The sequence below is a fragment of the Giraffa tippelskirchi genome, chromosome 7 (genome assembly GCF_054371585.1).
Source record: "Giraffa tippelskirchi isolate mGirTip1 chromosome 7, T2T-mGirTip1v1.2.pri, whole genome shotgun sequence".
Classification (NCBI taxonomy): Eukaryota; Metazoa; Chordata; class Mammalia; order Artiodactyla; family Giraffidae; genus Giraffa; species Giraffa tippelskirchi.
The window spans coordinates 57,133,331-57,161,256 of NC_137281.1; the positions used below are offsets into that span (position 1 = coordinate 57,133,331).

Here is a 27,926-nt window from a genome sequence, read left to right on the forward strand (position 1 = left end):
TCTTACCATAAAGAGGCCTAGGAGTTGAGAACACCCCCAAACTGACAGCAAGCATGAAACCCAGGGCCTCAGCTGCGAGGTAATTCTGCCAGTAAGCATGGGAGTTGGGAGAGGATTCCAAGCCTTAGATGAGACCACAGGGTGCATCTTTCATCTCTTTAAAATTACTGTAACCCTGCCAACATCCTGATAACATTTTTTTGTAACTAAACCATGTCGTTAACAACTAAATGAGTTTTACTGGCAACTCACTTACTTCTTGGTCTTTGAATGTTTACAAACACACATATTATTTGCAAATACCACTTTTAAAATTGCTGATTTTACTTTGATATATGTACTACATCTTTATTTTTTATTCATTATATTTTTCTTTTTTTTAATTTTTTTAAATTTATTTATTTTAATTGGAGGCTAATTACTTTACAATATTGTAGTGATTTTGCCATACATTGACATGACTACATCTTGAATTAGATATCCTACCATGATTTACTTTTGGCCTCAAAATACAACTTCTTAAAAAAATCTTTAGATATTCGTCATTTGACTTTAGTACTTAATTAGCTTAAACATGAGCCAATTCCTTAAAATAAATCTCTCTATGTGCACACATCTTATTGGTTCTGTTTCTCTGGAGAAACCTGAAAATGGAGGGAAAAATTAGCTTAAAATGATCCTTGCAGCTTAAAAGGATGATGAAGGTATTACAAGTGGTCATGATGTGTCATGTTGCTTTTCAAGACTACCATGCTTAAAAACTGATGATTCCCATAATAAAAGACAAAACTCAAGAGTCTCATTCAAAATATTTCTCTTTTTAATGCTAATTTTTGTATTTTTCTACTCCCCTTTCTCTGGAATTGGAAAGAATGGTGTATACTTTTTACTTTGTTTTCATGTGAATAAGTTACCATTTTCATATTAATTCCTACAAAATGCTGTTGAGTTGACCAAGTATTTGTTACCTGTTCCCACCATCATCACTCCAGTGTAAAAGACATCCTCTCCTTGACCCATCACTCAGATAGATACTTCCCTAACATGTCATTGCATCTAATCTACCAGAACGTGACCTTGCATGTAGCAACTAAGGCATTAATAGGATGAATTGATCCATGCTGCTGTACCAAGGATATCTTAACTGGAACCCTCTAGAGAAAAATGCTAATAATAATAATAGTTACCTATATTGCATACAATGTCTTAGCCTTGTTAAATCCTTACAACAACCTTGTAAGGAAGATATTATCTCCATTTTCTAGAATGGGAATTGAAGGTCAGAGAATGTAAATTTCTTGCTGAAGACTTTAGACTTTTTTTTCTCCTATTCAACATCTTTACTTTAATGACTGCATTATGCTACCAGCACTTTGGCCTTGAAGTACAAAATGAAGCAGGTCAAAGGCTAACAGAGTTTTGCCAAGACAACGCACTGGTCATAGCAAACACCCTCTTCAAGCAACACAAGAGAAGACTCTACACCTGGACATCACCAGATGGTCAATACTGAAATCAGATTGATTATATTCTTTGCAGTCAAAGATGGAGAAGCTCTATACAGTCAGCAGAAACAAGACTGGGAGCTGACTGTGGCTCTGATCATGAATTCCTTATTGCCAAATTCAGACTTAAATTGAAGAAAGTAGGGAAAACCACTAGACCATTCAGGTATGACCTAAATCAAGTCCCTTACAATTATACAGTGGAAGTGACAAATAGATTCAAGGGACTAGATTTGATAGAGTGCCTGAAGAACTATGGATGGAGGTTTGTGACATTGTACAGGAGACAGGGATCAAGACCATCCCCAAGGAAAAGAAATGAAAAAAGGCAAAATGGTTGTCCAAGGAGGGCTTACAAATAGCTGAGAAAAGAAAAGACACAAAAAGCAAAGGAGAAATGGAAAGATATACCCATTTGAATGCAGAATTCCAAACAATAGCAAGGAGAGATAAGAAAGCCTTCCTCAGTGATCAATGCAAAAAAATAGAGGAAAACAATAGACTGGAAAAGACTAGAGATCTCTTCAAGAAAATTAGAGATACCAAGGGAACATTTCATGCAAAGATGGGCTCGATAAAGGACAGAAATGGTATGGACCTAACAGAAGCAGAAGATATTAAGAAGAGGTGGCAAGAATACACAGAGAACTATACAAAAAAGATTTCATGATCCAGACAACCATGATGGTGTGATCACTCAACTAGAGTCAGACATCCTGGGATGTGAAGTCAAGTGGGCCTTAGGAAGCATCACTATGAACAAAGCTAGTGGAGGTGATGAAATTCCAGTTGAGCTATTTCAAATCCTGAAAGATGATGCTGTGAAAGTGCTGCACTCAATATGCCAGCACATTTGGAAAACTCAGCAGTGGCCACAGGACTGGAAAAGGTCAGTTTTCATTCCAATTCCAAAGAAAGGCAATGCCAATGAATGCTCAAACTACCACACAATTGCACTCATCTCACACACTAGTGATGTAATGCTCAAAATTCTTCAAGCCAGGCTTCAACAGTACATGGACAGTGAACTTCCAGATGTTCAAGCTGGTTTTAGAAAAGGCAGAGGAACCAGAGATCAAATTGCCAATATCCGCTGGATCATCGAAAAAGCAAGATAGTTTCAGAAAGCATCTACTTCTGCTTTAGTGACTATGCCAAAGCCTTTGACTGTGTGGATCACAACAAACTATGGAAAATTCTTCAAGAGATGGGAATACCAGACCACCTGACCTGCCTTCTAAGAAACCTGCATGCAGGTCAAGAAGCAACAGTTAGAACAAGAAGTGGTACAACCGACTGGTTCCCAATAGGGAAAGGAGTATGTCAAGGCTGTATATTGTCACCCTGCTTATTTAACTTATATGCAGAGTACATCATGCAAAATGCCAGGCTGGATGAAGCACAAGCTGGAATCAAGATTGCTGGGAGAAATATCCATAACCTCAGATATGCAGATGACACCACCCTTATGGCAGAAATTGAAGAAGAACTAAAGAGCCTCTTGATGAAAGTGAAAGAGGAGTGTGAAAAAGCTGGCTTAAAGCTCAACATTCAAAACATGGAAATCATGGCATTTGGTCCCATCACTTCATGGCAAATAGATGGGGAAACAATGAAAACAGTGACAGACTTTATTTTCTTGGGCTCTAAAATCACTGAAGATGTGACTGTGGCCATGAAATTAAAAGATGCTTGCTCCTCGGAAGGAAAGCTATGACCAATCTAGACAGCATATTAAAATGCAGAGACATTTTTCGCCGATAACGGTCCGTCTAGTCAAAGCTATGATTTTTTCAGTAGTCTTGTATGGATGTGAAAGTTGGACCATAAAGAAAGCCGAGCGTTTAAGAGTTGATGCTTTTGAACTGTGGTGTTGGAGAAGACGCTTAAGAGTCCTTTGAACTGCAAGGAGATCAAAGTAGTCAATCCTAAAGGAAATAAGTCCTAAATATTCATTGGAAGGACTGATGCTGAAGCTGAAGCTCCTATACTTTGGCCACTTGATGCGAAGAACTGACTCTTTAGAAAAGATCCTGATACTGGGGAAGATTGAAGGCGGGAGGAGAAGGGAACAACAAAGGATGAGATGGCTGAATGGCGTCACCGAGTCGATGGACATGAGTTTGAGCAAGCCCCGGGAGTTGGTGATGGACAGGAAGGCCTGGCATGCTGCAGACCATGGGGTTGCAAAGTCGGACACGACTGAGCAACTGAACTGAAGTGAACCAGGGGAATCCCCAGCAATCCAGTTGTTAGGACTCCCCGCTCTCACTGACAGGGGCCCGGGTTCTATCCCGGGTCAGGGAATCCTGCAAGCCACACAGAGTGTCCAAAATACAAAACAAAATAAACTCTCTACCAGGTTCTAGAGAATACTGAGTCACAATCAGGAAAGATGAATCAGTGTAGTACATATTTCACTTGGATATCATTTCAGCTCTACCTATTCCTCCCCAATCTATCACCAGTATTAAAAAGCCCACCAGGCACACTTCCTTTGCTGAGAAAACCTGAGGGTCTGTGTATCAGAAAATGACCCTACTGATGGGACTGTGATCCTGGAGATGGTTACAAGCCAGCTGGCCAATATCCTTGCAGGCAACAGAGCCCTTGGAGAGCAAATGGCTACAACCACCTCATTACCTCCAGGATGTGGTCGCTACACTTACTAGTTTTCTGCCTTGATTTCAGATTCTAATGGATTTCGCCACTTGGTTGGATGCTAGAACTGAGGCTCTGGCTACCTCCCAGCACTGCCTCCCCACCTACCCCCACACACATTTGAATGGGGTAATCTAAACCATCTGGCCACCATGCAGGATACTTGGAGTGTTCCTTCCAAATTCATTTCAACTCTACTTGCCCCCACCCCATCAACCCTTGTTCATATGAAATCTCCAGGACTATTACATTTTAATGATTACATCTTGGTTAAACTAGACTATTACATTTTGATTAAACGAGCAGTTCTATTCAGGTTCATTGCTCTGTGCCACTGCTGAGACCGTCAGCTCGGAATGGCCCCTATACAAAGAGCCATTAGCTGACCTCCTTGAGCTTGAGTGTCCTCCTTGTCCTCCTGGCACTCTGTGTAAGACTCTGGCACAGCAATTAACACATTGAAATTCTGTGTTCACACATGTGTTGTCCCCATCTAAATGCTCAGCCCCACTGAGCATGGAAAAGGCTCCACCTTTCTGGCTGTGACAGGAAAACGAAAGGAAAGGTGTGGGTGCAGAGATGCTGACGAAGGAAGAACTAGTAATTTGTGACCGCTTGAACAGATCGGTGGAGGCAGCAGAGAAATTAGAGTGTCTCGTAGGGTTTCTGACTATGGGTTATCAGAAAAAGTGACGAATCTCATCTAAAGAGGAGAGGACAGAAGATCAGACATGATCTCTGACTTCTAGGTTAGACTCTGGCATATCAGGTCTTGTGTAGTGTGAATAATATTTTAAATGAAATATTTAAAGCAGAAATTTTTATATGTTGCAAATGCCAAACAAAATAAGAAATGGCAAGTTATTTGCAGTCTTTGGGTAAAGCGATCTGAAAACAGCATGCTGGAAGATTACATATAACCATTAGCAGAGTGAAGTATTATGTATCATCTGCCTATCTATCTACCTATTTCTCTTAAATTTCCTGGCTTCTTTTTGTTTAGTAAATGTTGGAAATTTTAAGAGATCAAAACCAATTATTTCATAGCCTGAGAATATGGATTTCAATTAACATGGAGGAAGCTGAAGTGATAGACTGAAATCAAGAATTACCTGTTTCCATTGTAAAATAACTCATAATATGCACATCTGAAGGAACAGGTCCTGTTTTATTTTTTAAGTGTGGCATAATAAATGAAATATATTACTGTGGTTGAGTAACAATAAATATAAATAATCATCTTTTATTATAATTAATTCAATACCTGAAGTTCTTTGCAAGGTAGAGCACTAATAAGGGTAGGGCACATTCCTACCTAATAGAATTTTGAATATATGTTTGCTGGTTTTAAGCAAAGTTTAAATTAAATAACAGTGTATTACAAATGCTAAAATGTAAATCATTAATTTAAATAGCTGTTAAATATCAGTTGCTGATTCTGTTGTACTTGAAATTCTGATGTTCAAACACTAGAATTTAAAAAAATTAAAAAGAGTTTTTCTTCTATTTTTCATAAATCCTCTGAGTTCACTTATAAATTAGAAAAGTTTATTTCTTTACAACTTTGTTGAGTAAAAACCTGGATTTTCTTCATAGCTAGATATGTCCAGGGGCATATTTTAAAAATTGTAACAGTTGCCACTGGAGAACAACTATAAGCCTCCAATGTTTCCTACCACAGATTTTTAAATCTCACAAGACTGTGTGGCCCTGCAAAACACACTGGAGAATTAAAACTGTCTAGAGGGATAATTACCTCAGCTCTTCTCACTGCTTGTGGTATCAAAGATGGTCAATAATTTAATAGTTTCCTCCTATGGTTTCCAAAGTATAGCAAAGAAGTGCATTTTAAATTATGAGGCATTTTCAAAAATGGTACAATTAATACCATTTCTCTCTTCTCTCTCTTTTCCATTTTGAGAGCAGAGTCTATACATTGTTATATACCTGTTTTCTAGCATATAGTTTGACACCAACGGCACTTGGTAAATGTTCAATTAAATTAAAGAGCACACTGTAAAATTTTAATCAACTTTTGCTTTTCTATTTTGCCTAGGTCCTCTTTTTACATGTCAAGTGATAGATACTTCAACCCAGACTGTATCTGTCCCGAAATTTTTAAATAACCCAACTACAGGAATTCAACATTTTAGTATTGAATCTCTACTTTCTAAGCCATCTGGGTGGGGTCGGGGTAGATATCTCAGTGGAAGATAGGAAAACATCATAGTTAGCAGTGATGGGGAAAAGTAGTACAAGAAACCTTCAGTTCAGGATATATTCCTGTTACTGCCAAAAACAAGAGATGTTATTAAAATGTAACAACACGAGATGCCAGAAAGTACTCTGTATGAGACTTATTTCAGAAAGGTTTTACTTAATATATCCCCATGGCACAGATCTTTATAAATTATCACATCGTACATAACACATACTATCTCAAAAAATTTAAATATGAGCCCTTGCAAAGATAGCAGCTACATACAAAAAGTATATTACACTTTTTGGAATATAAACACAGTTATAATAAAGCAAAAACAAAAATCGCTAACTGGAATTGACCCCTCCTTGCTCTCATGTGTTGATATATTTACATTCAATCAATCTCAATGTTCTGTCAGTCTTACATGACAAGTAAGTCTTACATGGAACAAGTCTGTCTCCACTGTCACTGTCTCAGCTGTTTTATAGCTCTTATTCTTACAAGAACTAATTCACCCGCTAAATATCAGATTCTGTGTTCCCAGGATAGACTCCATTCCCCTTCCCTCATCATTCCTCTCTTCATATTGCCAAGAGTTTAACTTTACAAAATGCAGATCTAATCAATGTCACCCACATGTGTGCACTTAACACTTCTAACAATAGTGTGACCCCCTAGAGAATACTGAGCTCTCTGCTCTATGTAGAAGACTCGTGACCTGGGATGCTTCATGCCTATTTCTTTAGTTTTATCTGCTGTCGGTCCTCACTTTCAGCCAGTCCTTCTGGACTGCCTGTGGTGTGTCCCAGTGATCCATGCTTTGTGAGGCTCCTTCTAACTGAAATGTGCTTCCCCCGCTTCCTCCTCCAGGCTCTTCTATTTGTTCAAGAAATAGCTTTCTCTGATGCTCTGCCTATAACCAGCCCAAATGCCTTGTATTGAGAGTCCCTTGGACTGCAAGGAGATCCAATCAATCCATCCTAAAAGAGATCAATCCTGGGTGTTCATTGGAAGGTCTGATGTTGAAGCTGAAACTCCAATACTTTGGGCACCTCATGCGAAGGGTTGACTCATTGGAAAAGACCCTAACACTGGGTAGGATTGGGGGCAGGAGGAGAAGGGGACGACAGAGGATGAGATGGTTGGATGGCATCACCAACTCGATGAACACGGGTTTGGGTAGACTCCGGGAGTTGGTGATGGACAGGGAGGCCTGGTGTGCTGCAATTCATGGGGTCGCGGAGAGTCGGACACGACTGAGCGACTGAACTGAACTGAACTGAACTTCTCTCTCCTCATGCCTATCACACACTACTGTGCTTTTCTGCAGAACTAGCAAGTGGCAATGTTGAGCATCAGCCCATCATGGGCTGGTTAAGAGTCAGCCAAAACAGCAACTGAGGACACTGCTTGCAATAGAACCGTCCATTCTGTGAGTACCCTGAACAGTATTGTTTATTTTCTTGTAAGATAATCAAAACCTTAGGCATAAAATGTGATTTCAAAAGCTTTATGAATCCAGGAGTCAAAACTTCCATTCTCAATTGTCAGCAAGAAGTTAGTGATTCTGACCATTACAGTATTTCAAAACCATTGATGCCGAAGACGTGTGTAATGATAGGTAGCACACTGTAGAGGCACACTAAATATTCATTGAGTAAATAAGTGAATAAGGTGAGCAGAGTAAGGCAAAACCCTAAGAAGCCTCAACAATGATAAGAGTAATGCTTTAATAGACTGAATGAACAATCACCCTACCCAGTGAAAAGCAGGTGTTGGTATGCAACCAAGCACATCCAGGCAAGCAAATGTTATTTCACTAGGAATTTTTATAATATCCTTAGCTAGTATTTCTTTCTTAGGTATAATTCTCTAAATCATCGGTGCCAACCGAAAACTAGCCAGAATCCCAAAGAGTGCAATTATGGAGTTCATTTAATATGGAACATATTCACTCAGTGTAATTTATGGAGATAAATTTTCAAACTCACAGTCAGTAAAAAGTATAATAACTCATCTTTTATCAACTCCAGTAATATTACTGGTCATATATTGATTTTTAACGGAAATGACAGGAAACACACTAAGTTACCAAATAAATCATAATGACATCACGTCAGAAATCTAGATTGAAGTGAAGTGTGTATCGTAGCCTGCCTTTCACTTGAATTACTATAAAGTATGTCTTTCTGTCTTCCACAAAAGGTTTTGGGTTCCTGAGTGGCAGGCATTTATGATTTTACCCCACTGGGCTGATTAGAACAAAAACTCAGGTGTAATTTTAGAGGCTGAGGAGATGAATGGATATTTCCTTTGCCTATTCTACTTGCCCTCCAAACTATGGAAACTCCAAGGTAACAGGATGTTTGTTTCACTGCGCATCACACAGGATGATCCCCTGAAATGGCAATTGGAGGACAGACAGGGACTCGGTCTGTTTACATCTTTTACTTTTAGAAGAATGTAAGACTTAAGAAATTGCTGTTGAACATACACAATAAAAACTTATCACAATTTTCAGTTCCAACCACTGCTAAAAATGCTACATTCAGTTCCAGGCATCAGTTGTATCTTTTAATTAAAAAAACAACAGCACAGCACATTCAAGAAGATGCAGTAGATTTCACTTCTTGGATTAGCCCATCTGCTTGTGGTATTTCACCTGGTATTTGCCTGGCAGATGAAATGTGTGATTGAACACATTTATTTTCAACAATATCCAAATAGTTCCAAGCATATGGCCATAACACTATGAAGATATACTTTGTGAAAAGTTGCCTTAAGTGCAGAGTCACTTCAGTTCAGTTCAGTTCAGTGGCTCAGTTGTGTCCAACTCTGCGACCCCATGAATTGCAGCACGCCAGGCCTCCCTGTCCATCACCAACTCCTGGAGTCTACCCAAACCCATGTCCATCGAGTCGGTGATGCCATCCAGCCATCTCATCCTCTGTCGTCCCCTTCTCCTCCTGCCCCCAATCCTTCCTAGCATTAGGGTCTTTTCCAATGAGTCAACCCTTTGCATGAGGTGCCCAAAGTATTGGAGTTTCAGCTTCAACATCAGTCCTTCCAATGAACACCCAGGGCTGATCTCCTTTAGGATGGACTGGTTGGATCTCCTTGCAGTCCAAGGGACTCTCAAGAGTCTTCTCCAACACCACAGTTCAAAAGCATCAATTCTTCGGCACTCAGCTTTCTTCACTGTCCAACTCTCACATCCATACATGACTACTGGAAAAATCATAGCCTTGACTAGACGGACCTTTGTTGGCAAAATAATGTCTCTACTTTTAAATATGCTGTCTAGGTTGGTCATAACCTTCCTTCCAAGAAGTAAGCATCGTTTAATTTCATGGCTGCAATCACCATCTGCAGAGTCACTTAAGTCCACCTAAAAAGTGGATTTTACAAATTAAGAAGAAACTCATTTTAGAACCAATTAATTAATGCCCTAGGAAATCATCTTCCCTTAATATTTTTTACTTGTGCAGTTGGGAAGATAGAGAACTAGAAAGCATTCAAGACGGTTATACCTATAACTAGAGAGCTCATCAATATTGATATTGTTACACCAAAGATAATATTAAAATGATGATCTCATTGCTTTGTTCAATAGAATAAAAATTTTAAAGTGTACTGTATTGCTTGAGCAAAGTAAGAAGGAACTTTTCAAGAGAGCTGGGCTAGATAAATAGGGGTCAACTCTCAAAGAAAGAGTGAGACACAAGTGTCCTAAATGTCTCCAATATATTTCTTTTCCAGAAAGAGACTGGGATCAATGAACACCATTCAAACACATATCAGATTTTTCACAGAGTCATATCCACTCTGGGAAACAGAGTTCTCATTCAAAATCGCAAATCTGAAGCTTTTCTTGTTCACTGTGGTCTTCATTTTTAAATATAGGTTGCTTTTCCTGATTAAGGAGGGAATGAAAGTATGGAGGAATCCTAATGTTTCTTGAGATGTTGAACTTTTTCTCAAAAAGATGGGAAAAGTTGTAGATTTCTTTAAAAGGAAGACAAAACTCAAAGATGCCAGAGGAAAATCAAAATCAGTAGCAAGCGAGGTGTGAGATGGCAGTTAAGAGGCTCTTCCCGTAAACAGAGACTTGAGCCTTCTGGAGGAGACACCAGGCTCACGGCGACATCTGAAGACCTGCAGTCACAGCAGCCCGGCAGAGACCAGGGGCACTGAGCTCCCGAGAGGGACGCACGGAGGGGTGACTGGTGATGCTGCGGAAGGCTGTAGAGACGACACGGCTGTGTGTGGAACTGACAAGACCAATTGATGAGCGAGAAGTTTTCCCGGAGGGTGACAGATGTGCTTCTGCGATCTGTCAAGTGTGGCGTCTCTACCCACCACCTTTGATTCATGTCTGAACAAATGATACTGCTGGAAGAGACACAGAACCATCTTTAAGTGTTAACAAATTCTTGAGCAGGGAAGAGAAGGGTGTAAGACAGCTACTGCTTTCAATTTTGCCTTCCAAAATAAATTTAGAGTTTTGCTAAAGTAGGACAAAGACATTGAACACATCATGACATTGACATATGTAAATGGATTAAGATACTTAGAGAACCACAGGCATCTTAAAGATAGCCATATACTACTAGAAGTGGACGCTGGTAGAGTAAGAAAATTTAAAAATCAATGAACAACCAATTGGTTCTTAATGTTTAAATAACAGCACATCCACTTGATAAGTTATGAAGAACCATTTAAAAACACAAAGAATATTTCACCACAAGAGAAATCCATTGGAGAGGATAGGAAAACATGCAAAGGAGAGAACACTGGTGTGAACAGATGCTACGTTAAGATTGACTGCAACAATGTATGGCAAAGATCTGTCCCAGTTTTCAATACGAGGAGGGCATCCTACTAACTTTAAATTAGACAAATTTTAAATTGAATTTAAAGAAGTTATTAGGATGGTGATTGCTCATTTGTTTTACTTATGTTTTGTGTGTCTGTTTTTTGGCTCGACATAGAAGACATCCCAGGGGAAAAAAAGAAAGAATCCGCGTGCTCTGGGTTTTACAGATTAGAAGCAGACAAGTGCCTGAGGAAACGCACTGCAAAATCAACTTTGAGGAAGGGAACATGAGAAACACAGGGAGCAAATCACAACACAACTGGAAGTTGGTAACATAGAGGAGAAAAGAATTCGGAAGGGGTAAAATAATATTTGTGATAACTGCTGTGTGAGGGTAGGTGATAAATGGAGAGGTGATTTTAATAAAGGGCAGTAAATTACCATCTAATCTATGTCTAAGATCTGCTGGAAGGAGTATTTAGACCAGAATCATGCACTTGAGAAGGGAACGACTTGCTTCAAAGATCCAAGACTGTTGTTATATTATGGGAAGGTTTTTTTTTTTTATCACTATGATACAATCCTGTACCGGTTATCAGCAAGTCTCAGGTAGAGGCAGTCAGGGAGCACTAGGCTCGGATGGAAGGAAGGAGAGAATGGTCAGGGGAGGTTACTTCTGTGACAACCAGCCGTGGGAGCCAGGGGCTGAGTACACTGCATGTGGTCCCAGCAATGCCACTCAGGAGGGTTCAACTGGAAGACAACTTAAAAAAAGAACTATAGGATGACTTCAGTCACATGATGGGTTTCAACAGGTCAGAGCAATATATCTCTCAGATACCAAGAAAAGATACACTTTCTGCAGGCAGTTGAAACAAGGACAGCACTTAATATGGATTGAATTTTGTCCCTCTCCTACAAATGCATACCCTGAAGCCTGAACCCCCCATGTGACTGTATTTGGAGGCAGGGACTTTGAGGAGGTACTTCAGGTTAAATGAGATCATAAGGGTGGGATCCTAATGAGATAGGACTGGTGGTCTTATAAGAAGAGGAGAGACATACCAGAGCTCGCTCTCTTTCTCTCTCTCTGACCGACCGCAGAAGGAAGGCCGTGTGAGGGCATAGCAAAAAGGTGGCCACCTACAAGCCAAGAAATGAGGTGTCATGAGACATCAACCCAGCTGGCACCTTTACCTTTCATTTCCAGCCACTAGAACTTTGAGAATATAAATTTCTATAGTTTGAGCCACACAATCTGCGGGGCTTTGTTACGGCAACCCTAGCAGACTAATACAGCACCCTAGGGGAGCATACCCCTGGACATGGGGAAGGAGCCGAGTTTTGCCAGCAAGTCAACCGCCAGCAGTTTACCTAGCAGACAGGGACCAAAGTCACCGTTTTGCTCACAGAGCCCACGGAAGCGGAGGCCCAAAGTGCAGACATAGAAACAGAGGCACCGTTCCAGTCTGGGTCTCTGAAGTGGCCTGGTTCCTCTCAGCAGCTCCCCAGTAAATCTGTGTGTATTCTGCAGAATCCCATCTTGTCTGGTTTTAACCCTGAAGGAATACATATATAATATTACCTATCTTCAGGGGAGAGACCCAGTATAGGTACCAAGGACACTGAAAATTCCTTCGTTGATTTTGTGCCAATGATGAACAATAAGGATCTAATTCATAGGCCACAGTATCTTTTTTCTGTCCTAAGTTGTATACTACTTGGAGCCGTACCCTGTTCACTGATTCTAAAGGACAAACAAACTGTTTTCACACATCCACAGTGCTGACATTTTTGTCCAGCAGTAGTATTACAATATCTTCATTTTTATTTGTAGCATTTTGAGAGCATTAGAAAAGTATTATACTGTGTGTATATATAAGTAAAACTGTGACTGAAGAGTGAAGAGAAAACAAAATCACAGATCGCCTCGATCGGGTAGATCTGCCATCCTGCAGAAAGGAGCTGGTTTTCCTTTCTGATTTGCACTGTTCAAGCCCCTTAGAACTTGTTCTTGGAACTACTGACTCAAATAAGGAATTTAGACAGAATGGATAGGTCCTTGGGTATCAGAGAGCAAGGATACAGGGTTGTTGATGTAATTCAGAGGAGAAAATTTACACTTATATTTTCACTGGGTAATGTTTGATACTTTACTCCAACTAGTAAGGAAGAGCTTGTTGATAAAATGCAAGTGACAGAATCCTTGGAAGAGCACCAGCACATTACCTTATGGTTTATCACACCAGGGAGGGAACCCTGAGAACAGACAAGTGTGAGTTCTAATACTCAGGAGAGGTGATTTCAAAGGCTCGCGGAGAAGATGAGTGTATTCCATTTCAAAGAGCAATGGATCTGGCATCATTAAAGTTGGGTTCAAGCCCCAGCTCTATCCTTTCTTATTCAGTGGCTTTGGAAATACCTCCTAAATTTCAATTTCCTAGTTTGTCTAGTAGTGATAATATTTGCCTCCTAGGCCTGTGAGGTACACTCCATCGTGGAGTCCACAGAGCCCAGTGCAAAAGAAATATCTGTCAATATTAATGATAATTTATGTCAACATGTGTGGAAAGCTATGAATTACAAATAAAAGTCCCAAATGTATACCACGAGCAGGAAGAAACATGCGAGTAATCTTTAAAAAGTGACAATGTTTTACAAGAAAATATTTTTTTAATACGTGGAATTAAGAGAGGAAAACACAAGTTCAGAACCCGTTCATGCTTGTCAAAATTACTAACGGCAATGAAAAATGCTCTGCATATAATTATAGGCAAAAGAAAAGCAAAGAAACTACAGGTATGTCTTTATTAATAAAAGTTAATGATAAAAAGAGAAAACTGATTTTATTTTTCTTCCACCTTCCATAAAGGAGAAAAATCTTCGAATAGGAAAACACAAAATAAAGGAATTGAAGTGCAAGACAAATAAAGGAGTTGAACATTTCTTCCCGAAATGTGGCAAGAACTTTGCAATACGACTTCCCAAATTGAAGATGATGACCTGGGAGCTGCTACAGAGATGAAGGGGCAACGTGATGGCCTGGAAGGGGGAAGACGCTGATACAACTTTATATTTATATTTTTTGTTTGCCTGTCCACTGAACGTTCTCAATAAAAATTGTTCTGATAGAGTGGGCTATCAGATGATATTTGCTATAAATACAAAAGGCAGCAGAGAGAGAGATGTATTTTCTTTAAAAAAATCAGATTTGATACTCTATGATCAGGAATAGGTGAATGAACACTCAAGGTTCTACTGAATTTCTGTTAGGAGGATGGAGAGAGGTGAGGTGATTTGATCATGTAAGACTCCACAGAGGAAGGAGGTGAGGATAGGTTTCAGTGGAAGTTTTCCAGGAGGATTTAGAGGAAGTGATTGAAGGCAACCAGGCAAAGGGAACAGCAGCTGGAAAGACCAGGTGACAGAGGCTAGAGCAGTGGTCCCCAGCCTTTCTGGCACCAGGGACCAGTTTCACAGAAGACAATTTTTCCACAGACTGGGGTTGGGGTACACAGTTTCAGAATGATTCAAGCACATTGACTGTGTGCTTTATTTCTATTACTACATCAGCTCCACCTCAGAGCATCAGGCATTAGATCCCAGAGGCTGGAGACCCCTAGGCTGGAGGACCCTTGGAGCGGGGGGTCAGGATTGGGAGGGAGAGAAAGCAGTCAAGACAGACAAAAGGAAAAAGATAAGCAGATTCAGAGGAAGAAGGTATTTGTTTGCTACCCTAATAAGTTGGAACTTCAACTGAAAACACCTAACAATGAAATACAGCTATGAGACAAGACTGGGTTTCGTTTTTGATAAAAGCCTTAAAACACTGATTGAAACATCAATGCATTTTTATGGCAGACATACCTAAAAATAGGATATATGTGTAAGTATTTAAAAATACTGCATGAGTCACAGGAAGTAGTGAGGGAGGAAGGGGACAGAGGCCTTGCCAGTCCTGTCGGCCAGATCAGCCCTGGCAATCGTAACGATGGCAGATGCCACAGCCAGAGCCCCTCACACCCAGCAAAGTGAGCAAGGGAGGCTCGATTCTGCTAACTCAGAACAAGCAGGCCCTGCTGGCATCTTCTCTAGAGACAGTCTCAGTGATTAATGATACTGCATACACTCTTTTCACGCTGATCTATTTAATGCTGCAATTTATATATACATAACACACACACATCTATGTATATATAAAGCAAGGGAGAGAGAGACAGAAAAAGAAGGCAAGGTTTCTAAGACATGAACACAATCGTTTACAAGGCCACACCAGCAGATGACTCAGTTTTATGCATCAAGCATAGCAAATTACTGCGATCATAACTTTATTCTTAGTACCCGAAATTCTACATCATATTTTTGGTAGCTTCCTTTTCCCATTTCTCTAGCGGACATTTGACTATGAACTATTTTATTTTATCATATTCCACTTTGTGATTTGACCCTATAGGTTGCTATGAAGTTAAGAAAACAGAAGTTATCTATAGTGTTTGCTCTTTGCTTTCTTAAATCTATCTTAGGGCTTTCCCCAAACTTTCTCTCTTTTTGTGTGTTTTAGGAAGCATTACACAGTGGCACTCGTGGTAAAGAACCTGCCTGCCAGTGAAGGAAACAGAAGATGTGGGTCTGACCCCTGGGTCAGGAAGATCCCCTGGAGGAGGACATGGCAACCCACTCTAGTATTCTAGCTTGGAGAATACCATGGACAGAGGAGTATGGCGGGCTACCGTCCAAAGAGTTGCAAAGAGTTGGACGCGGCTGAAGCGACTTAGCACACACACATCTTATGATACTTAAGAAGCTGTATTATGACATTTTAGAGGCATATGATGTTTTCTTAAGAGGATTATAATACAGGCTCCATATTAAAGTACAACAGTTCAAACATCATACACACAATGAAACAAAAGAGCCTAATAGAGCAGCTTTATAACCTTGCACAAAATTCCCTCACCACCACTTTAGATAGAATTGCGTTTATTTTAGCAATGCTCTTTTAATTAAGTCCTAAACATCTAAAACATGGCAAATGTAAATATGTATTATAAATCCTTAATTATGAGGATCACTAAGCATTCATGCAGCTTTCTGCCTTGGAGATAGATTCTTTTTGTTTTAAAGTCAGCCAACATTAAGAGATAAAAGTGAACGATGTGAAAAATCCAAAGTTTGTTTAGAATGCTCTATCCCTTTACCACATTGTCTTTAAGAGTTAAATTATGTTTCAATTTATCTAGTGATTTTTAAGTCAAAATCTCTCCTGCCATTTTCTGCCTTCATTGTCATATTCATAAAGACTAGCTCCCTGAGACTGCCTGGAAGTTAAGTATTGGAGAGACTAAGGTCTTCATAGCATTTCCTAGAATATAGAGAACTTTAGGATCACAGAAGGGCAACACTGTCCCTCTGCTTGGGATGAGTTTAAATCGGATGCAAAAAGACCTCTTGCTATTTTTTTAATCCCACATACTGTTTTTAAACTATATGGGAGACTACTCTGTGTGATAGCAATAAAATAAAAATCTTACTACATATCACAACAGTACTTAATTGAAAATGTGTCACCTAGGGGAATGTTTTCCATTTCTCTGTCAACATGGCCTGTTTCCCAATCCCCACCACAATATCTTCCCACATTGGTGCACGCGCGTGCGCATGCACACACACACACACACACACACACACACACACACAGAGTTTCATCTCAGCAATTCATTTCTCTCACAGACCATTGTGCATTTAGTTCCTTCCTTCTGTTTATCTACTGATGAACGTATCTTAAAAGACAAACACATATCACTATCTTCCAAAACCAAACACTAGTCTTAAAGATCTAAATACATAATCAGGGTTTCTCTGGTGGCTCAGTGGTAAAGAATCCACTTACCAATGCAGGGGACACAGGTATGATCCCTGGTCCAGGAAGAACCCACATGCCAGGAGCAACGAAGCCCGTGGGCCACAGCTATGGAGCCTGCAACTCACGAACCCCGCCTCCACAAGGAGAGAAGCCACCATGATGAGGAGCCTGAGCCCCGCAACTAGGGAGCGGCTGCAACTAGAGAAAAATCCCAGATAGCAACGAAGACCCACCACAGTCAAAAGGAATAAATACATAAAATTATTTAAAAAATTAAAAATACTTATTCAATCTTTTCAGTTCATTCGCTCAGTCATGTCTGACTCTTTGCAACCCCATGAACCACAGCACGCCAGGCCTCCCTGTCCATCACCAACTCCTGGAGTTTACCCAAACCCATGTTCATCAAGTAGGTGATGCCATCCAACCATCTCATCCTGTCATCCCCTTCTCCTCCTGCCCTCAATCTTTCCCAGCATCAGGGTCTTTTCAAATGAGTCAGTTCTTTGCATCAGGTGGCCAAAGTATTAAGAGTTGCAGCTTCAGCATCAGTCCTTCCAATGAACACCTAGGACTGATCTCCTTTAGGATGGACTGGTTGGATCTCTTTGCAGTCCAAGGGACTCTCAAGAGTCTTCCCCAACACCACAGTTCAAAAGCATCAATTCTTCTCCACTCAGCTTTCTTTACACTCCAACTCTCACATCCATACATGACCACTGGAAAAACCATAGCCTTGACTAGATGGACCTTTGTTGGCAAAGTAATGTCTCTGCTTTTTAATATGCTGTCTAGGTTGATCATAAGTTTCCTTCCAAGGAGTAAGCATCTTTTAATTTCATGGCTGCAATCACCATCTGCAGTGATTTTGGAGCCCAGAAAAATAAAGTCTGACACTGTTTCCACTGTTTCCCCATCTATTTCCCATGAAGTGATGGGACTGGATGTCATGATCTTAGTTTTCTGAATGTTGAGCTTTAAGCCAACTTTTTCATTCTCCTCTTTCACTTTCATCAAGAGGCTCTTTAGTTCTTCTTCACTTTCTGCCATAAGGGTGGTGTCATCTCCATATCTGAGGTTATTGATATTTCTCCCGGCAATCTTGATTCCAGCTTGTGCTTCCTCCAGCCCAGCGTTTCTCATGATGTACTCTGCATATAAGTTAAATAAGCAGGGTGACAATACAGCCTTGACATACTCCCTTTCCTATTTGGAACCAGTCTGTTGTTCCATGTCCAGTTCTAACTGTTGCTTCCTGACCTGCATACAGGTTTCTCAAGAGGCAGGTCAGGTGGTCTGGTATTCCCATCTCTTCCAGAATTTTCCTCAGTTTGTTGTGATCCACACAGTCAAAGGCTTTGGCACAGTCAATAAAGGAGAAATAGATGTTTTTCTGGAACTCTCTTGATTTTTTGATGATCCAGCGGATGTTGATCTCTGGTTCCTTTGCCTTTTCTAAAACCAGCTTGAACATCTGGAAGTTCACGGTTCATGTATTGCTGAAGCCTGGCTTGGAGAATTTTGAGCATTACTTTACTAGCGTGTGAGATGAGTGCAATTGTGCGGTACTTTGAACATTCTTTGGCATTGCCTTTCTTTGGGATTGGAATGAAAACTGACCTTTTCCAGTCCTGTGGCCATTGCTGAGTTTTCCAAATTTGCTGGCATATTGAGTGCAGCACTTTCACAGCATCATCTTTCAGGATTTGAAATAGCTCAACTGGAATTCCATCACCTCCACTAGCTTTGTTCATAGTGGTGCTTCCTAAGGCCCATTTGACTTCTCATTCCAGGATGTCTGGCTCTAGGTGAGTGATCACACCATCATGATTATCTGGGTTGTGAAGATCTTTTTTGTACAGTTATCTGTGTATTCTTGCCATCTCTTCTTAATATCTTCTGCTTCTGTTATGTCCCTACCATTTCTGTCCTTAGATCAAAGCTATTAGTCCAGAGATAAGTTGAACTGTCCCAAATTTTCTCAAAAATCTCTCCTTGCGTTCTGAAACACAAAGGTAACTAGTTCACATTAACAGGAAGATGTGGGGCTCTTAGCTGTGGGCCGCAGAGTCAAACGTCTGCTCATTGTCATCCAATCATCTACTAATCCCAAGGCCTGCAACCAATTCCTAGGAGAGTTTATCCATGCCCTTCAATGGACATTCAAAAAATATCACTCTGTACGTTATAACTTCAGAGTTAAGTCTGAAGTAAATGAAATTACAGGTTGTAGTTTGTCTTAAAACTATACAGTAAATGTAATTTAGGAAAGCAGTTGAATTTATATATTCACATGCTGTTTCTAAACTAATGGCAACCTGTGGCCTCATTTGTAAGTACCATAATTGCCAGTGAGGGGGAAAAAAATTGGTTACAGAAACAAATATGTCTTTTACAATTTAGAAGCATATAACATCTTAATCTAGAGCACTTCCAAGTAATAAGAGGTACTTAATTAAAAAAAAAAGTAATTAGAGCTGTAGGCCAACTGATACATATACACCCTTTTTTTCCTTTGTGATTTAAAAATCTTAGAGCTAAATTTCTTCACTGCTCTATTAAATACTTATGGCATAAAAAATTTTATAGTTACTAATTTTAAACTACTTAAAATGTCAAATGTTTTCAGGCTTCACTCACTTTTCCAATTATTACATTGGAATGACTCATTAACTGTAACATAAACAGGCTCATTTTTACCTCCTGTTATGCTATTTCTCCGATTTTATGACCAGAATACACTTTTCCGTGAACCATGACAAAAATGCATTGGGAGAAAAAAAAATGAAGCACATACTCTTCCTCTTCCAAATGCCAACTTAACTCAGAAGAACTGAAGTAATAACAATTTGTAATGCATTTTGCATGTAAATTCTTTACCATTAAGTAATAAATGTAGTTTCTGGTACCATGTATGTGAATGCCCAAAAAGACATTCTAGCAAAAACTTTATCCTTTGAAAGTCAACTGGCAAGCAAAAATATCTCTACTTGTGCAGTAGTATATCTGATAATGGTGTTTACCAACACAGAGTCACCGAGATCCCGGAGTGATCAGCGCCGTGGAAGGTGTAAATTCTCAGATAGTAAACAGCGAATGATAGTTCTAGAAGTCAAATAAATAAACACATGGATACGTAATACATGCCTAATTGAAGCACACAACCAGATGACAACAGCCTTAGAACTCACTGAAGAAATCTCAGTTGAAATCTCAGACATCAGTTTCCCTCCAAAAGTAACTAACAAGATAATCCCATGTCAATAATATCTTGGTTATTTAGAAATGCATTTATTGTTACTTAGCCTTATGGGTAAACTATTTATTATTTCTCAAGAAATTTTGAACTTTAAAAAAAAAAACTCAAAGACTTCAAATTATGATATTAATATTGTGGGTGATTTATTCATTTAAGTAGATTCAGTTAATTGAGGCTTTTTGATGAATTTAAGGACTTTTCATCCTTCTAAAGCTCCATAATCTTTTGTCTGCATTTATTTTGGTGCATTTACTTCTCTTTCTGAGATTCTTCTTTTTAAAGGGGCCAAAATCAAACTGACCTTAGCATTTGATGCTACAATTCAAGACATGCTTTTAAAGATCTGTTTGTTAAAGAGTATTTCTGAAAGTTCCCAGCTGAAATACCCATTAAAACAATGATCCAAATATTCTGAGGATTCACCCCTCCATCACCAAGAACACAGCTCAGTTCAGCTCATGATTATGGTTAATCCATGAAACCTCCCCTATTTTAAGCACATATTCTATGACACGTTCATCCTTCTTTACCATACTAGTTAACTTGAAAAACTGCAATAATTCTAGAAAAATATGAAATGTTACTGAGGCCAAGATTTCTGAATTAATAAAAATGAAAAAATAATTAAGCTAAAAGCAAGAATGGAAACACTAGGCTGCTGAAAAAAATCCAAATCTGCATTCTTTAATATTAATATTTCACCAGAAACATTCACCTACCAATCTGAATACACATATCTGAGATTTCAGTGACAATGTTGGATAAATTCTTATTATTTTTTGTACTGTTTTCAGAAGCAAGGTCATTATGGAAACTTAAAAGTCACAGTGGAGGGAAGGAGAAGACTTTTTTAAAGAACAGAGAAGGACTTCTTAAGTAACCTGACTAATCAGTCATATGATTCATAAGTTGACAACATTAAGGCCCTAATATGACTTATCTAAGGTAAAAGGGATTCAGATTCTAAATATAGTATCAAATTGTGAAAAAGAGGTGTTTGCAAAGCAAGACTGATATTCTATTGTAAAAAAAGTTCAGAATCATGTAATATGACTGTCATTATCCTTTTTTATCTATTTACCATGAAGAGTCATGAATCCACTCATCACTCTTGTCAATATCCAGAGTAAGTCCAATTAAGGAAGTTCTATGAGACTGTCCTAGGCTGACATGATCTGGAAATTGGTCTTTTGATAAGACAGAAATCTTCACTAGCACTAGACCATTATAAACAGTTTAATGAAAAATAAATTAATATATAGCCATTTATTTTGGGGAAAATGCTACAATGAAATTTCAAGAAAAATAATTTTTAAAATACAATACTCTCTATTATTTTTTAACTCAAACTTCTAAAAATCACCATAGTAAACAGTATAAGGTAAATAAAATGAGGCTACTCATCAGTATTTGGAAAGGAAAATTAAACACAATTCCAAATAGATAAGGCATTCATATAAAAATTAATTATCTTGGCATGAGTAGGTGAAAGGCACCTGCTTAATCATTATAAATTCTCAGTGGGCAGTGCTTAAATGAAACTCTACTTTTCAATTTATTATAGAAAGTTTGCCAATTTCAGAATTTTTAGGAAGCTACTATAAAAGTCATAAGGACAAGAACACTCTTCCCCTAAGATGATTTACTTCATACAATCAGTGATTTCAAATGCAAGTTCCTGATAATCGTGAAGTGGAATATTTTATACTCGTGAAAGTATAAAATAACAATAGAATTTTCATTCAAAATATCTAAGATGCAATTACTTATATAGTTTATTGAGCTGCTTATACTAATGGGATTACTTGAGATTGAAAGTGACTCTTTAGCAGCCAAAACTGCTGAAACTTTGCAAATAGTTATAAATAATTTATTACCATGGCAATAACAAGATTTCTGAAGAATAAAGTTTTTAAAAAGACATATGTCAAGAAGATGCTAATGAAGGCCTTTTCTGTTACGTGTGTGCTGATTCGCTCAGTAATGCCAACTCTGCGACCTCGTGGACCGTAGCCCGCCAGGCTCCTCTGTCCATGGGATTCTCCAAGCAAGAATACTGGAGTGGGTTGCCATGCCCTCCTCCAGGGAATCTTCCCAACCCAGAGATTGAACCCAGGTCTCCGGCACTGCAGGTGGATTCTTTACTGTCTGAGCCACCAGGGAAGCCCTTTTCTGTTATAGCTCCTGGCAATTGTATCATTACATTCCACACTTTAATTCTTCAGGAATATATTTGTATGTTAAATAATTAAGACTAAATTTTAATTTTATCATAGCAATATGTAATTTATCCACTATCCAGGTCACATCACTATATTGTATTGTGCATTCTTTAAATCAAAGGTCAATGAACTTTTTCTATAAAGAGCTAGAGAATAGATAATATTATGCAGGCTCTTGTATGACAAGAAGGAAATCAATTTTAAAATAATTTCATTGATAAAATTTAAAATATAATAATAATTAAGTATAAATTTTTGCCATACAGGTCTACTAATGAGAAGAATGAACAACTAAAATTTGAATTTAATATGATTCTCTTATGCCACAATAATCTTTCAGTTAATTTTTTTTCAAATATTTAAAAATGTAAAAACCCACTCTTAATTCACAGAATATGACACAAAACGTAGTGGGCAAGACTTGGTGCATGGGCTGTATTTTACCAACCTCTGAACTAAATATTACATTACCTTACAAGTGATATTATACAGTCCTATTGTTTACAAGGTAAATTAATTCAATCTTGATACAGAGATTGGCTTCCATAAAGAATTGTTTATATATGATATAGATTCCGAAATTAATTTTAGAAGACATGAAAATGCTTTGTAAATACTTAGGGTAAGCACTAGGTATCATATGGAAGTCATGTGTTTGATCGCCTATTGGCTATGAGCTGTATTAGCGCCACAGCTGGGGGCTGCTCTACTCAGAAATGATTTGGGATGCATACAGTCAGGGAGGGGGAATGCACCAAATTGATGAAAACAAATATAGTACTGCTGTTAGAAAAGTGAGTCAAAGTTCAGGCTCACCTTTATATCCTGAGGCCAGCTATATATGTATTGCATCATATAATTCTACTTTATCAATACTTTACTGTTGTTGTATTCTGGTTATTTTTTGCTATGGAAAAGAATTTGAGTGGAGGAAAAGAAGTAAGTTTCTAGAAAAATGTACCAGACTGAATTGAGCAATTTGAGAATCTGTTCAGTAGCAATTATGGGATATCCCAGAGTCCCCAAGAGTGATCACCTACTTAAGTCATTATCTTCATCTATTGTTAATTTTAACATACTCTTTAGTGCTTCTTTCAGGGTAGATATCAGATACAGCCTTTATTCCAAATAGTGAAAAGAAAGAACACAGCAAGAACTTAACCTCTAATTATGTCATTCATAAGCTGCTTGGTAAGCATTAAAATTCTCAGTGTATCTGAAGCCAGAAAGCTTCCATCATATGATGTGCAGGAGTAAAAAGCAAAACTCTTAACTTGCCTTACGACTAACACCTGTTCTTCTAACACATCAACCCCTCCCTCAACAATGTCTTAATGCTCAGAAGAAAACTGGGTTCATAAGGACAATTTAAAAATAGATGACTCCCTTCTCAGTGCACGTGTCTTAGTAGCAAGTGAGGAAACCAATAATAGCCTGTACAACTTATCAAAGAGCAAGCCCTTCTAGAAGAGTCTGTCTCTAAACTTTCATGGAAGGAACCCTTCAATACAGTAACAAACACCTTGGTCAGAATAAGGAGGAAAGACCTGGGGATGGTTCAACACTTCTGAAACATCAAGTGCGGTGCCAGTAGGCAAAGAAGGTGGTTGGTTCAACATATTTCATCTTTAGTTAAAACAGGAGAAGCAAGCCACCAAAGATGTGGAAGCACATGGGTCAGTGGTTTCTGCATCTTTGCATAAATATAAACATATGTTCACACACACAAATACATACACATGAACATGAATATCTGTGCGAGTGTTTGCACAGAATCTTTCTAATGTAAAGTCTCCCTGTTGATTAATTACATCAACTAACATTCAAATTAAAGTTACCTAATCCCTGAGCTGTCCCTAGTGTATAGAGTCCTGTCCTGTGAAAACGTTCACACTGGCAACCTTAGGCAGTCTTGGGCCGACTCAATGGACAGCAGACTTGCTTACTGGTGAAACAGCTGTTAAATGTCTTTGTATTCACCTGAAAGACTGACCTTTAATTTTCTTTATTTCCATTCAGTTCTCCCTGACTTTAATATTGGTGTTCAAGGTTGATTCATGTTTTAATATAAAAGTCTTGTCCAAAAAAATTATTGGAGTTATAATACTTTAAAAATACTCATGCTGGCATGTTGGTTGATGGTTACTTGTCTATACACTGAATTTCAACCTGTCTGGTAAACATATAGACTTGTTCCTCCAAAAAAGATGCAACATATGATGCACCATGACTTGGTAATATGTAGACCTTGCTTCCTTCACACACCAAAATACCAAATGTTAGAGAGTGAAATGAAATTGGGAAATGAATTTTTCTTTTGTATCTACTGCAACAAATCGTATTATCAATGTGATAGTAACAAGAAATTGCTAACTGCACCTTTAATTATCTGAAGTCATTTTATCTGTATTTATGACACTTCAAGAACAGCCAACTCTCAAAATATATTGGTAACCAAGAATTCCAACTTTAATATTTAAATGTCCCTAAGAATTTAAGAACCTATAGGTTCTTTAAGTTTACCGAATGTGCAAAAGAGCAGTAAATGACTTCCTGAAAAATAAGCCTAACCAGAGGTAAGCACCCACAAATATTCTTCTCTCCTCAGATCTTCTCAGCAGCTCATCTTTCCTTTGAAGAAGATTCATTACAAAGAAAGCTACTGGTTGCCGATCTGCCTTTTATTGGACTTCAAGAAAGCAAACAAATGTAAACAAGTAGCCCAATCAGTTACCTTAATTGATTATAAACTCAAACAGGCAGTGTATGGGAAAGACAAGACTGCCTCTAGGCCAGATTTCAGCTCTGCTTTTCTTATGGGAAGGACGCTTCAAATGATGTGCTTTCCATTGTAAGAGTGACCTCTAGTGCTTCCTTTTTTACTGAACTTCAGTAGTTGGACGATGTATTACTTATGTCTTTTCTACAAAACTTTGTGTGTGTGCAAGTGGGTCTGTGTTATCATTGTTTGTGTGTTGTAAATGCTACTCTTACAGCATCCCAAGGTTTTGACTAGGTGAAAACATGCACGTTTTATTGACTCACAGCATTCTTACACCCACAAGCGAGAACAGAACCTGAAACCAGTGCAGTGTCCGAGTGAAGCTCTCCTCTTTCAGAGTGCCAGACGCACCACACCATGGAAGAGTTAGTACTGAAAGGAAGCCTGAGATCACAGTGCCCATTCCGTGTAGATGAGCATTTGACTCGTGCCAGTAAGGTCATTTCTAATGTTCCTCCCACATCAGAGTGCTTCAGTGCACTCAAGGGATGTGCCAAAGCAAATGTCTGGTTACTGGCTTATTTGTGTCCCCAAACCTAAAGCTGGTTGAACAACAACGACACAAACTCTTGAACAGGCCTCATAGCCCTTACTTGAAAAGCAGATAAGCTTTTCCTTTGAAGTACAAGAAAGAAAAAGTTGTATTTGCTGAGCTTGTTGGTCATTCATCAAGAAGGGGGAAATTCTCCCATTTAGAGATTTTAGGCCAAATATAACTTTTAAAACTTTTTCTTCTCTCGAATAAAAACTGGATGGAGAGATCTCTGCCAAATTATTTTGGATGATAGTTACATTAGAAAAAAGATCTTAAATAAATCCTCCCTCATACCATTAACTCAGAATCAGAATATTCAATCACAAATTTACGAAGCTGAAAATTCAAGGATAGTACTTCTGAAAAATCACCTGAATGTATTTTCTTTAAGCAAAATGCAGGGCTCAGGTCCTCTTTTTCAGCAATGCTGGTCTCTTTCTTGTAGCACTGAGGACACAACTCCAAGCATTAAGGTTCACCTCTACCAATTCTGCCCCTGAATTCTGCAGTACATTTCAGTTATTAACCTGGCATCATTTTAAAGATGCAGCTGCTATTGGTCTGTCAAATCGCAAACTTCAGAAATCTAAGCTAATGCAGCATCATGTAAAGTCTGCCAGTTGTTTTCCTGCTACACATAATTCCAATAAAATTCAGTAAACCTAAAAAAGGGCAGAAATGAAGAAAGAAACATTCACAGGCTATTCCCTGGTTCAGATGTTAATTAATGCTTTACTAGAACTTGAGATTTCTCAATGAATACACAAATACCAGACAATAAGATTCTGTTCACAGACAAAAAAAAAAAAAAGGAGAAATGATACTTGGCATATTCTGACCGGACCCAGAGGAATAACATGTATAAACCCAGTTATACTCGCAAGATTTTTTAAATGATGCTTCCTTTATAGCAATACGCTTTGCAGCAGTCCGAGTTGCAAATAATAATCATAAAAAAGAGAACAGAATTAAAGTTTTGCAGAGAGGCCCCCTGCAAGTTTTAAATCATGTATGTATACTTACAGGAATTCCCAGCTAAAACCCTGTTCCAGTTTGGAGTAGACAGCAGAAGTAGCGTCTTGAGGACAGCTCCGGTGACAGACCCCATGTTCACATTTACTGGGCTCCCCCAAAAGATCTTGAGTGGCTCTCCAATCTCTCCAGTGCTGTTCTCGGTCCCTCGCCCAGCTCTGTCTGGGTCTTCAGCACCACTGGGTCGCTTAGTCTCCCTCCTTCTCTCTCTCTCTGAACAGCACCCCTCTCTCTCACTCACACACACACACACACACACACACGCACGCACGCACACAACAGCTCTGACTGCTCACTGAAAAGCGCCCAGCATCTTTTCTAACAAGCAACCCCACTGCCGAGGCCACGCCCACCCCTCGCAGCCGTGGTCCCAGAAATTGGCAGCCGCGGTCCCAGAAATTGGCAGCCGCGTCCCTCCTCCAAATTCGCAGCGGCGCTCTGCGCTCGGAGCTCCGCTGCGCGCTGCGCCGCTGATGAAAGCTGGACCGGGAGGCGCGGCCTGCTGCTCCCGGGCCTCCTCCGGGCTCCCTCTCCGTCTCTTCTATTCTTCAATAATCCTTAACCCTTTTCTCCCCTCCGGAGATGTCTGTGGGGGGCGGGGCGAGGCGGTGGAGCCTCCTGATTTTCTGGAGGTCTTGCCTTCAGCAAAGCCAGACCAACGTACTGAGCTAATTCCTGATTATCCGGGAGTGCATCCAGGTAAAATTGCGTTTTGTTTCAAAACAAAAGCATAAAATGAGACAGAAGTAACTAAGCATCATCGCTAAATTGTAGCTAAAACTGTCCTTGGGGAAAATACTTGCTGTTGTTTTTCCTCTGTTTATATAAAATTCTCCTCTTCAGCTTTGGTGCCAGCATTTTTATTATGGAATTGCCTCACAAGGAAACTGACATTCTTGTTTGGCACATATTTAAAATCATCTAGTAATAGTCTACAAGAAATTAACATTTCTTATTTTAGTGCACCAAGAGTACAAACCCACAAACTGAATGCTTTGGCTAGATCTATTTTGATGAATGCATCAGGCTATGAATACACAGTGGCATT

General features: G+C 39.1%; 1 protein-coding gene across 7 annotated transcripts in view; it reads right to left on the reverse strand.

Annotated features, from left to right (window-relative positions):
* The window catches only part of CNTNAP4 (contactin associated protein family member 4), a 269,244-nt gene extending 241,699 nt beyond the window's left edge, over positions 1-27,545 (reverse strand). For 6 of the 7 annotated variants that reach the window (XM_081508573.1, XM_081508575.1, XM_081508577.1 and 3 more), the window contains exon 1: positions 26,870-27,545. In XM_081508573.1, coding sequence (XP_081364699.1) covers positions 26,870-26,954 — 85 coding nt within the window. In that variant the 5' untranslated portion in view covers positions 26,955-27,545. The remainder of the gene's footprint in view (positions 1-26,869) is intronic. The other variant, XM_081508572.1, reaches the window with a different exon arrangement.
* Between the last annotated feature and the right edge of the window lie 381 nt (positions 27,546-27,926).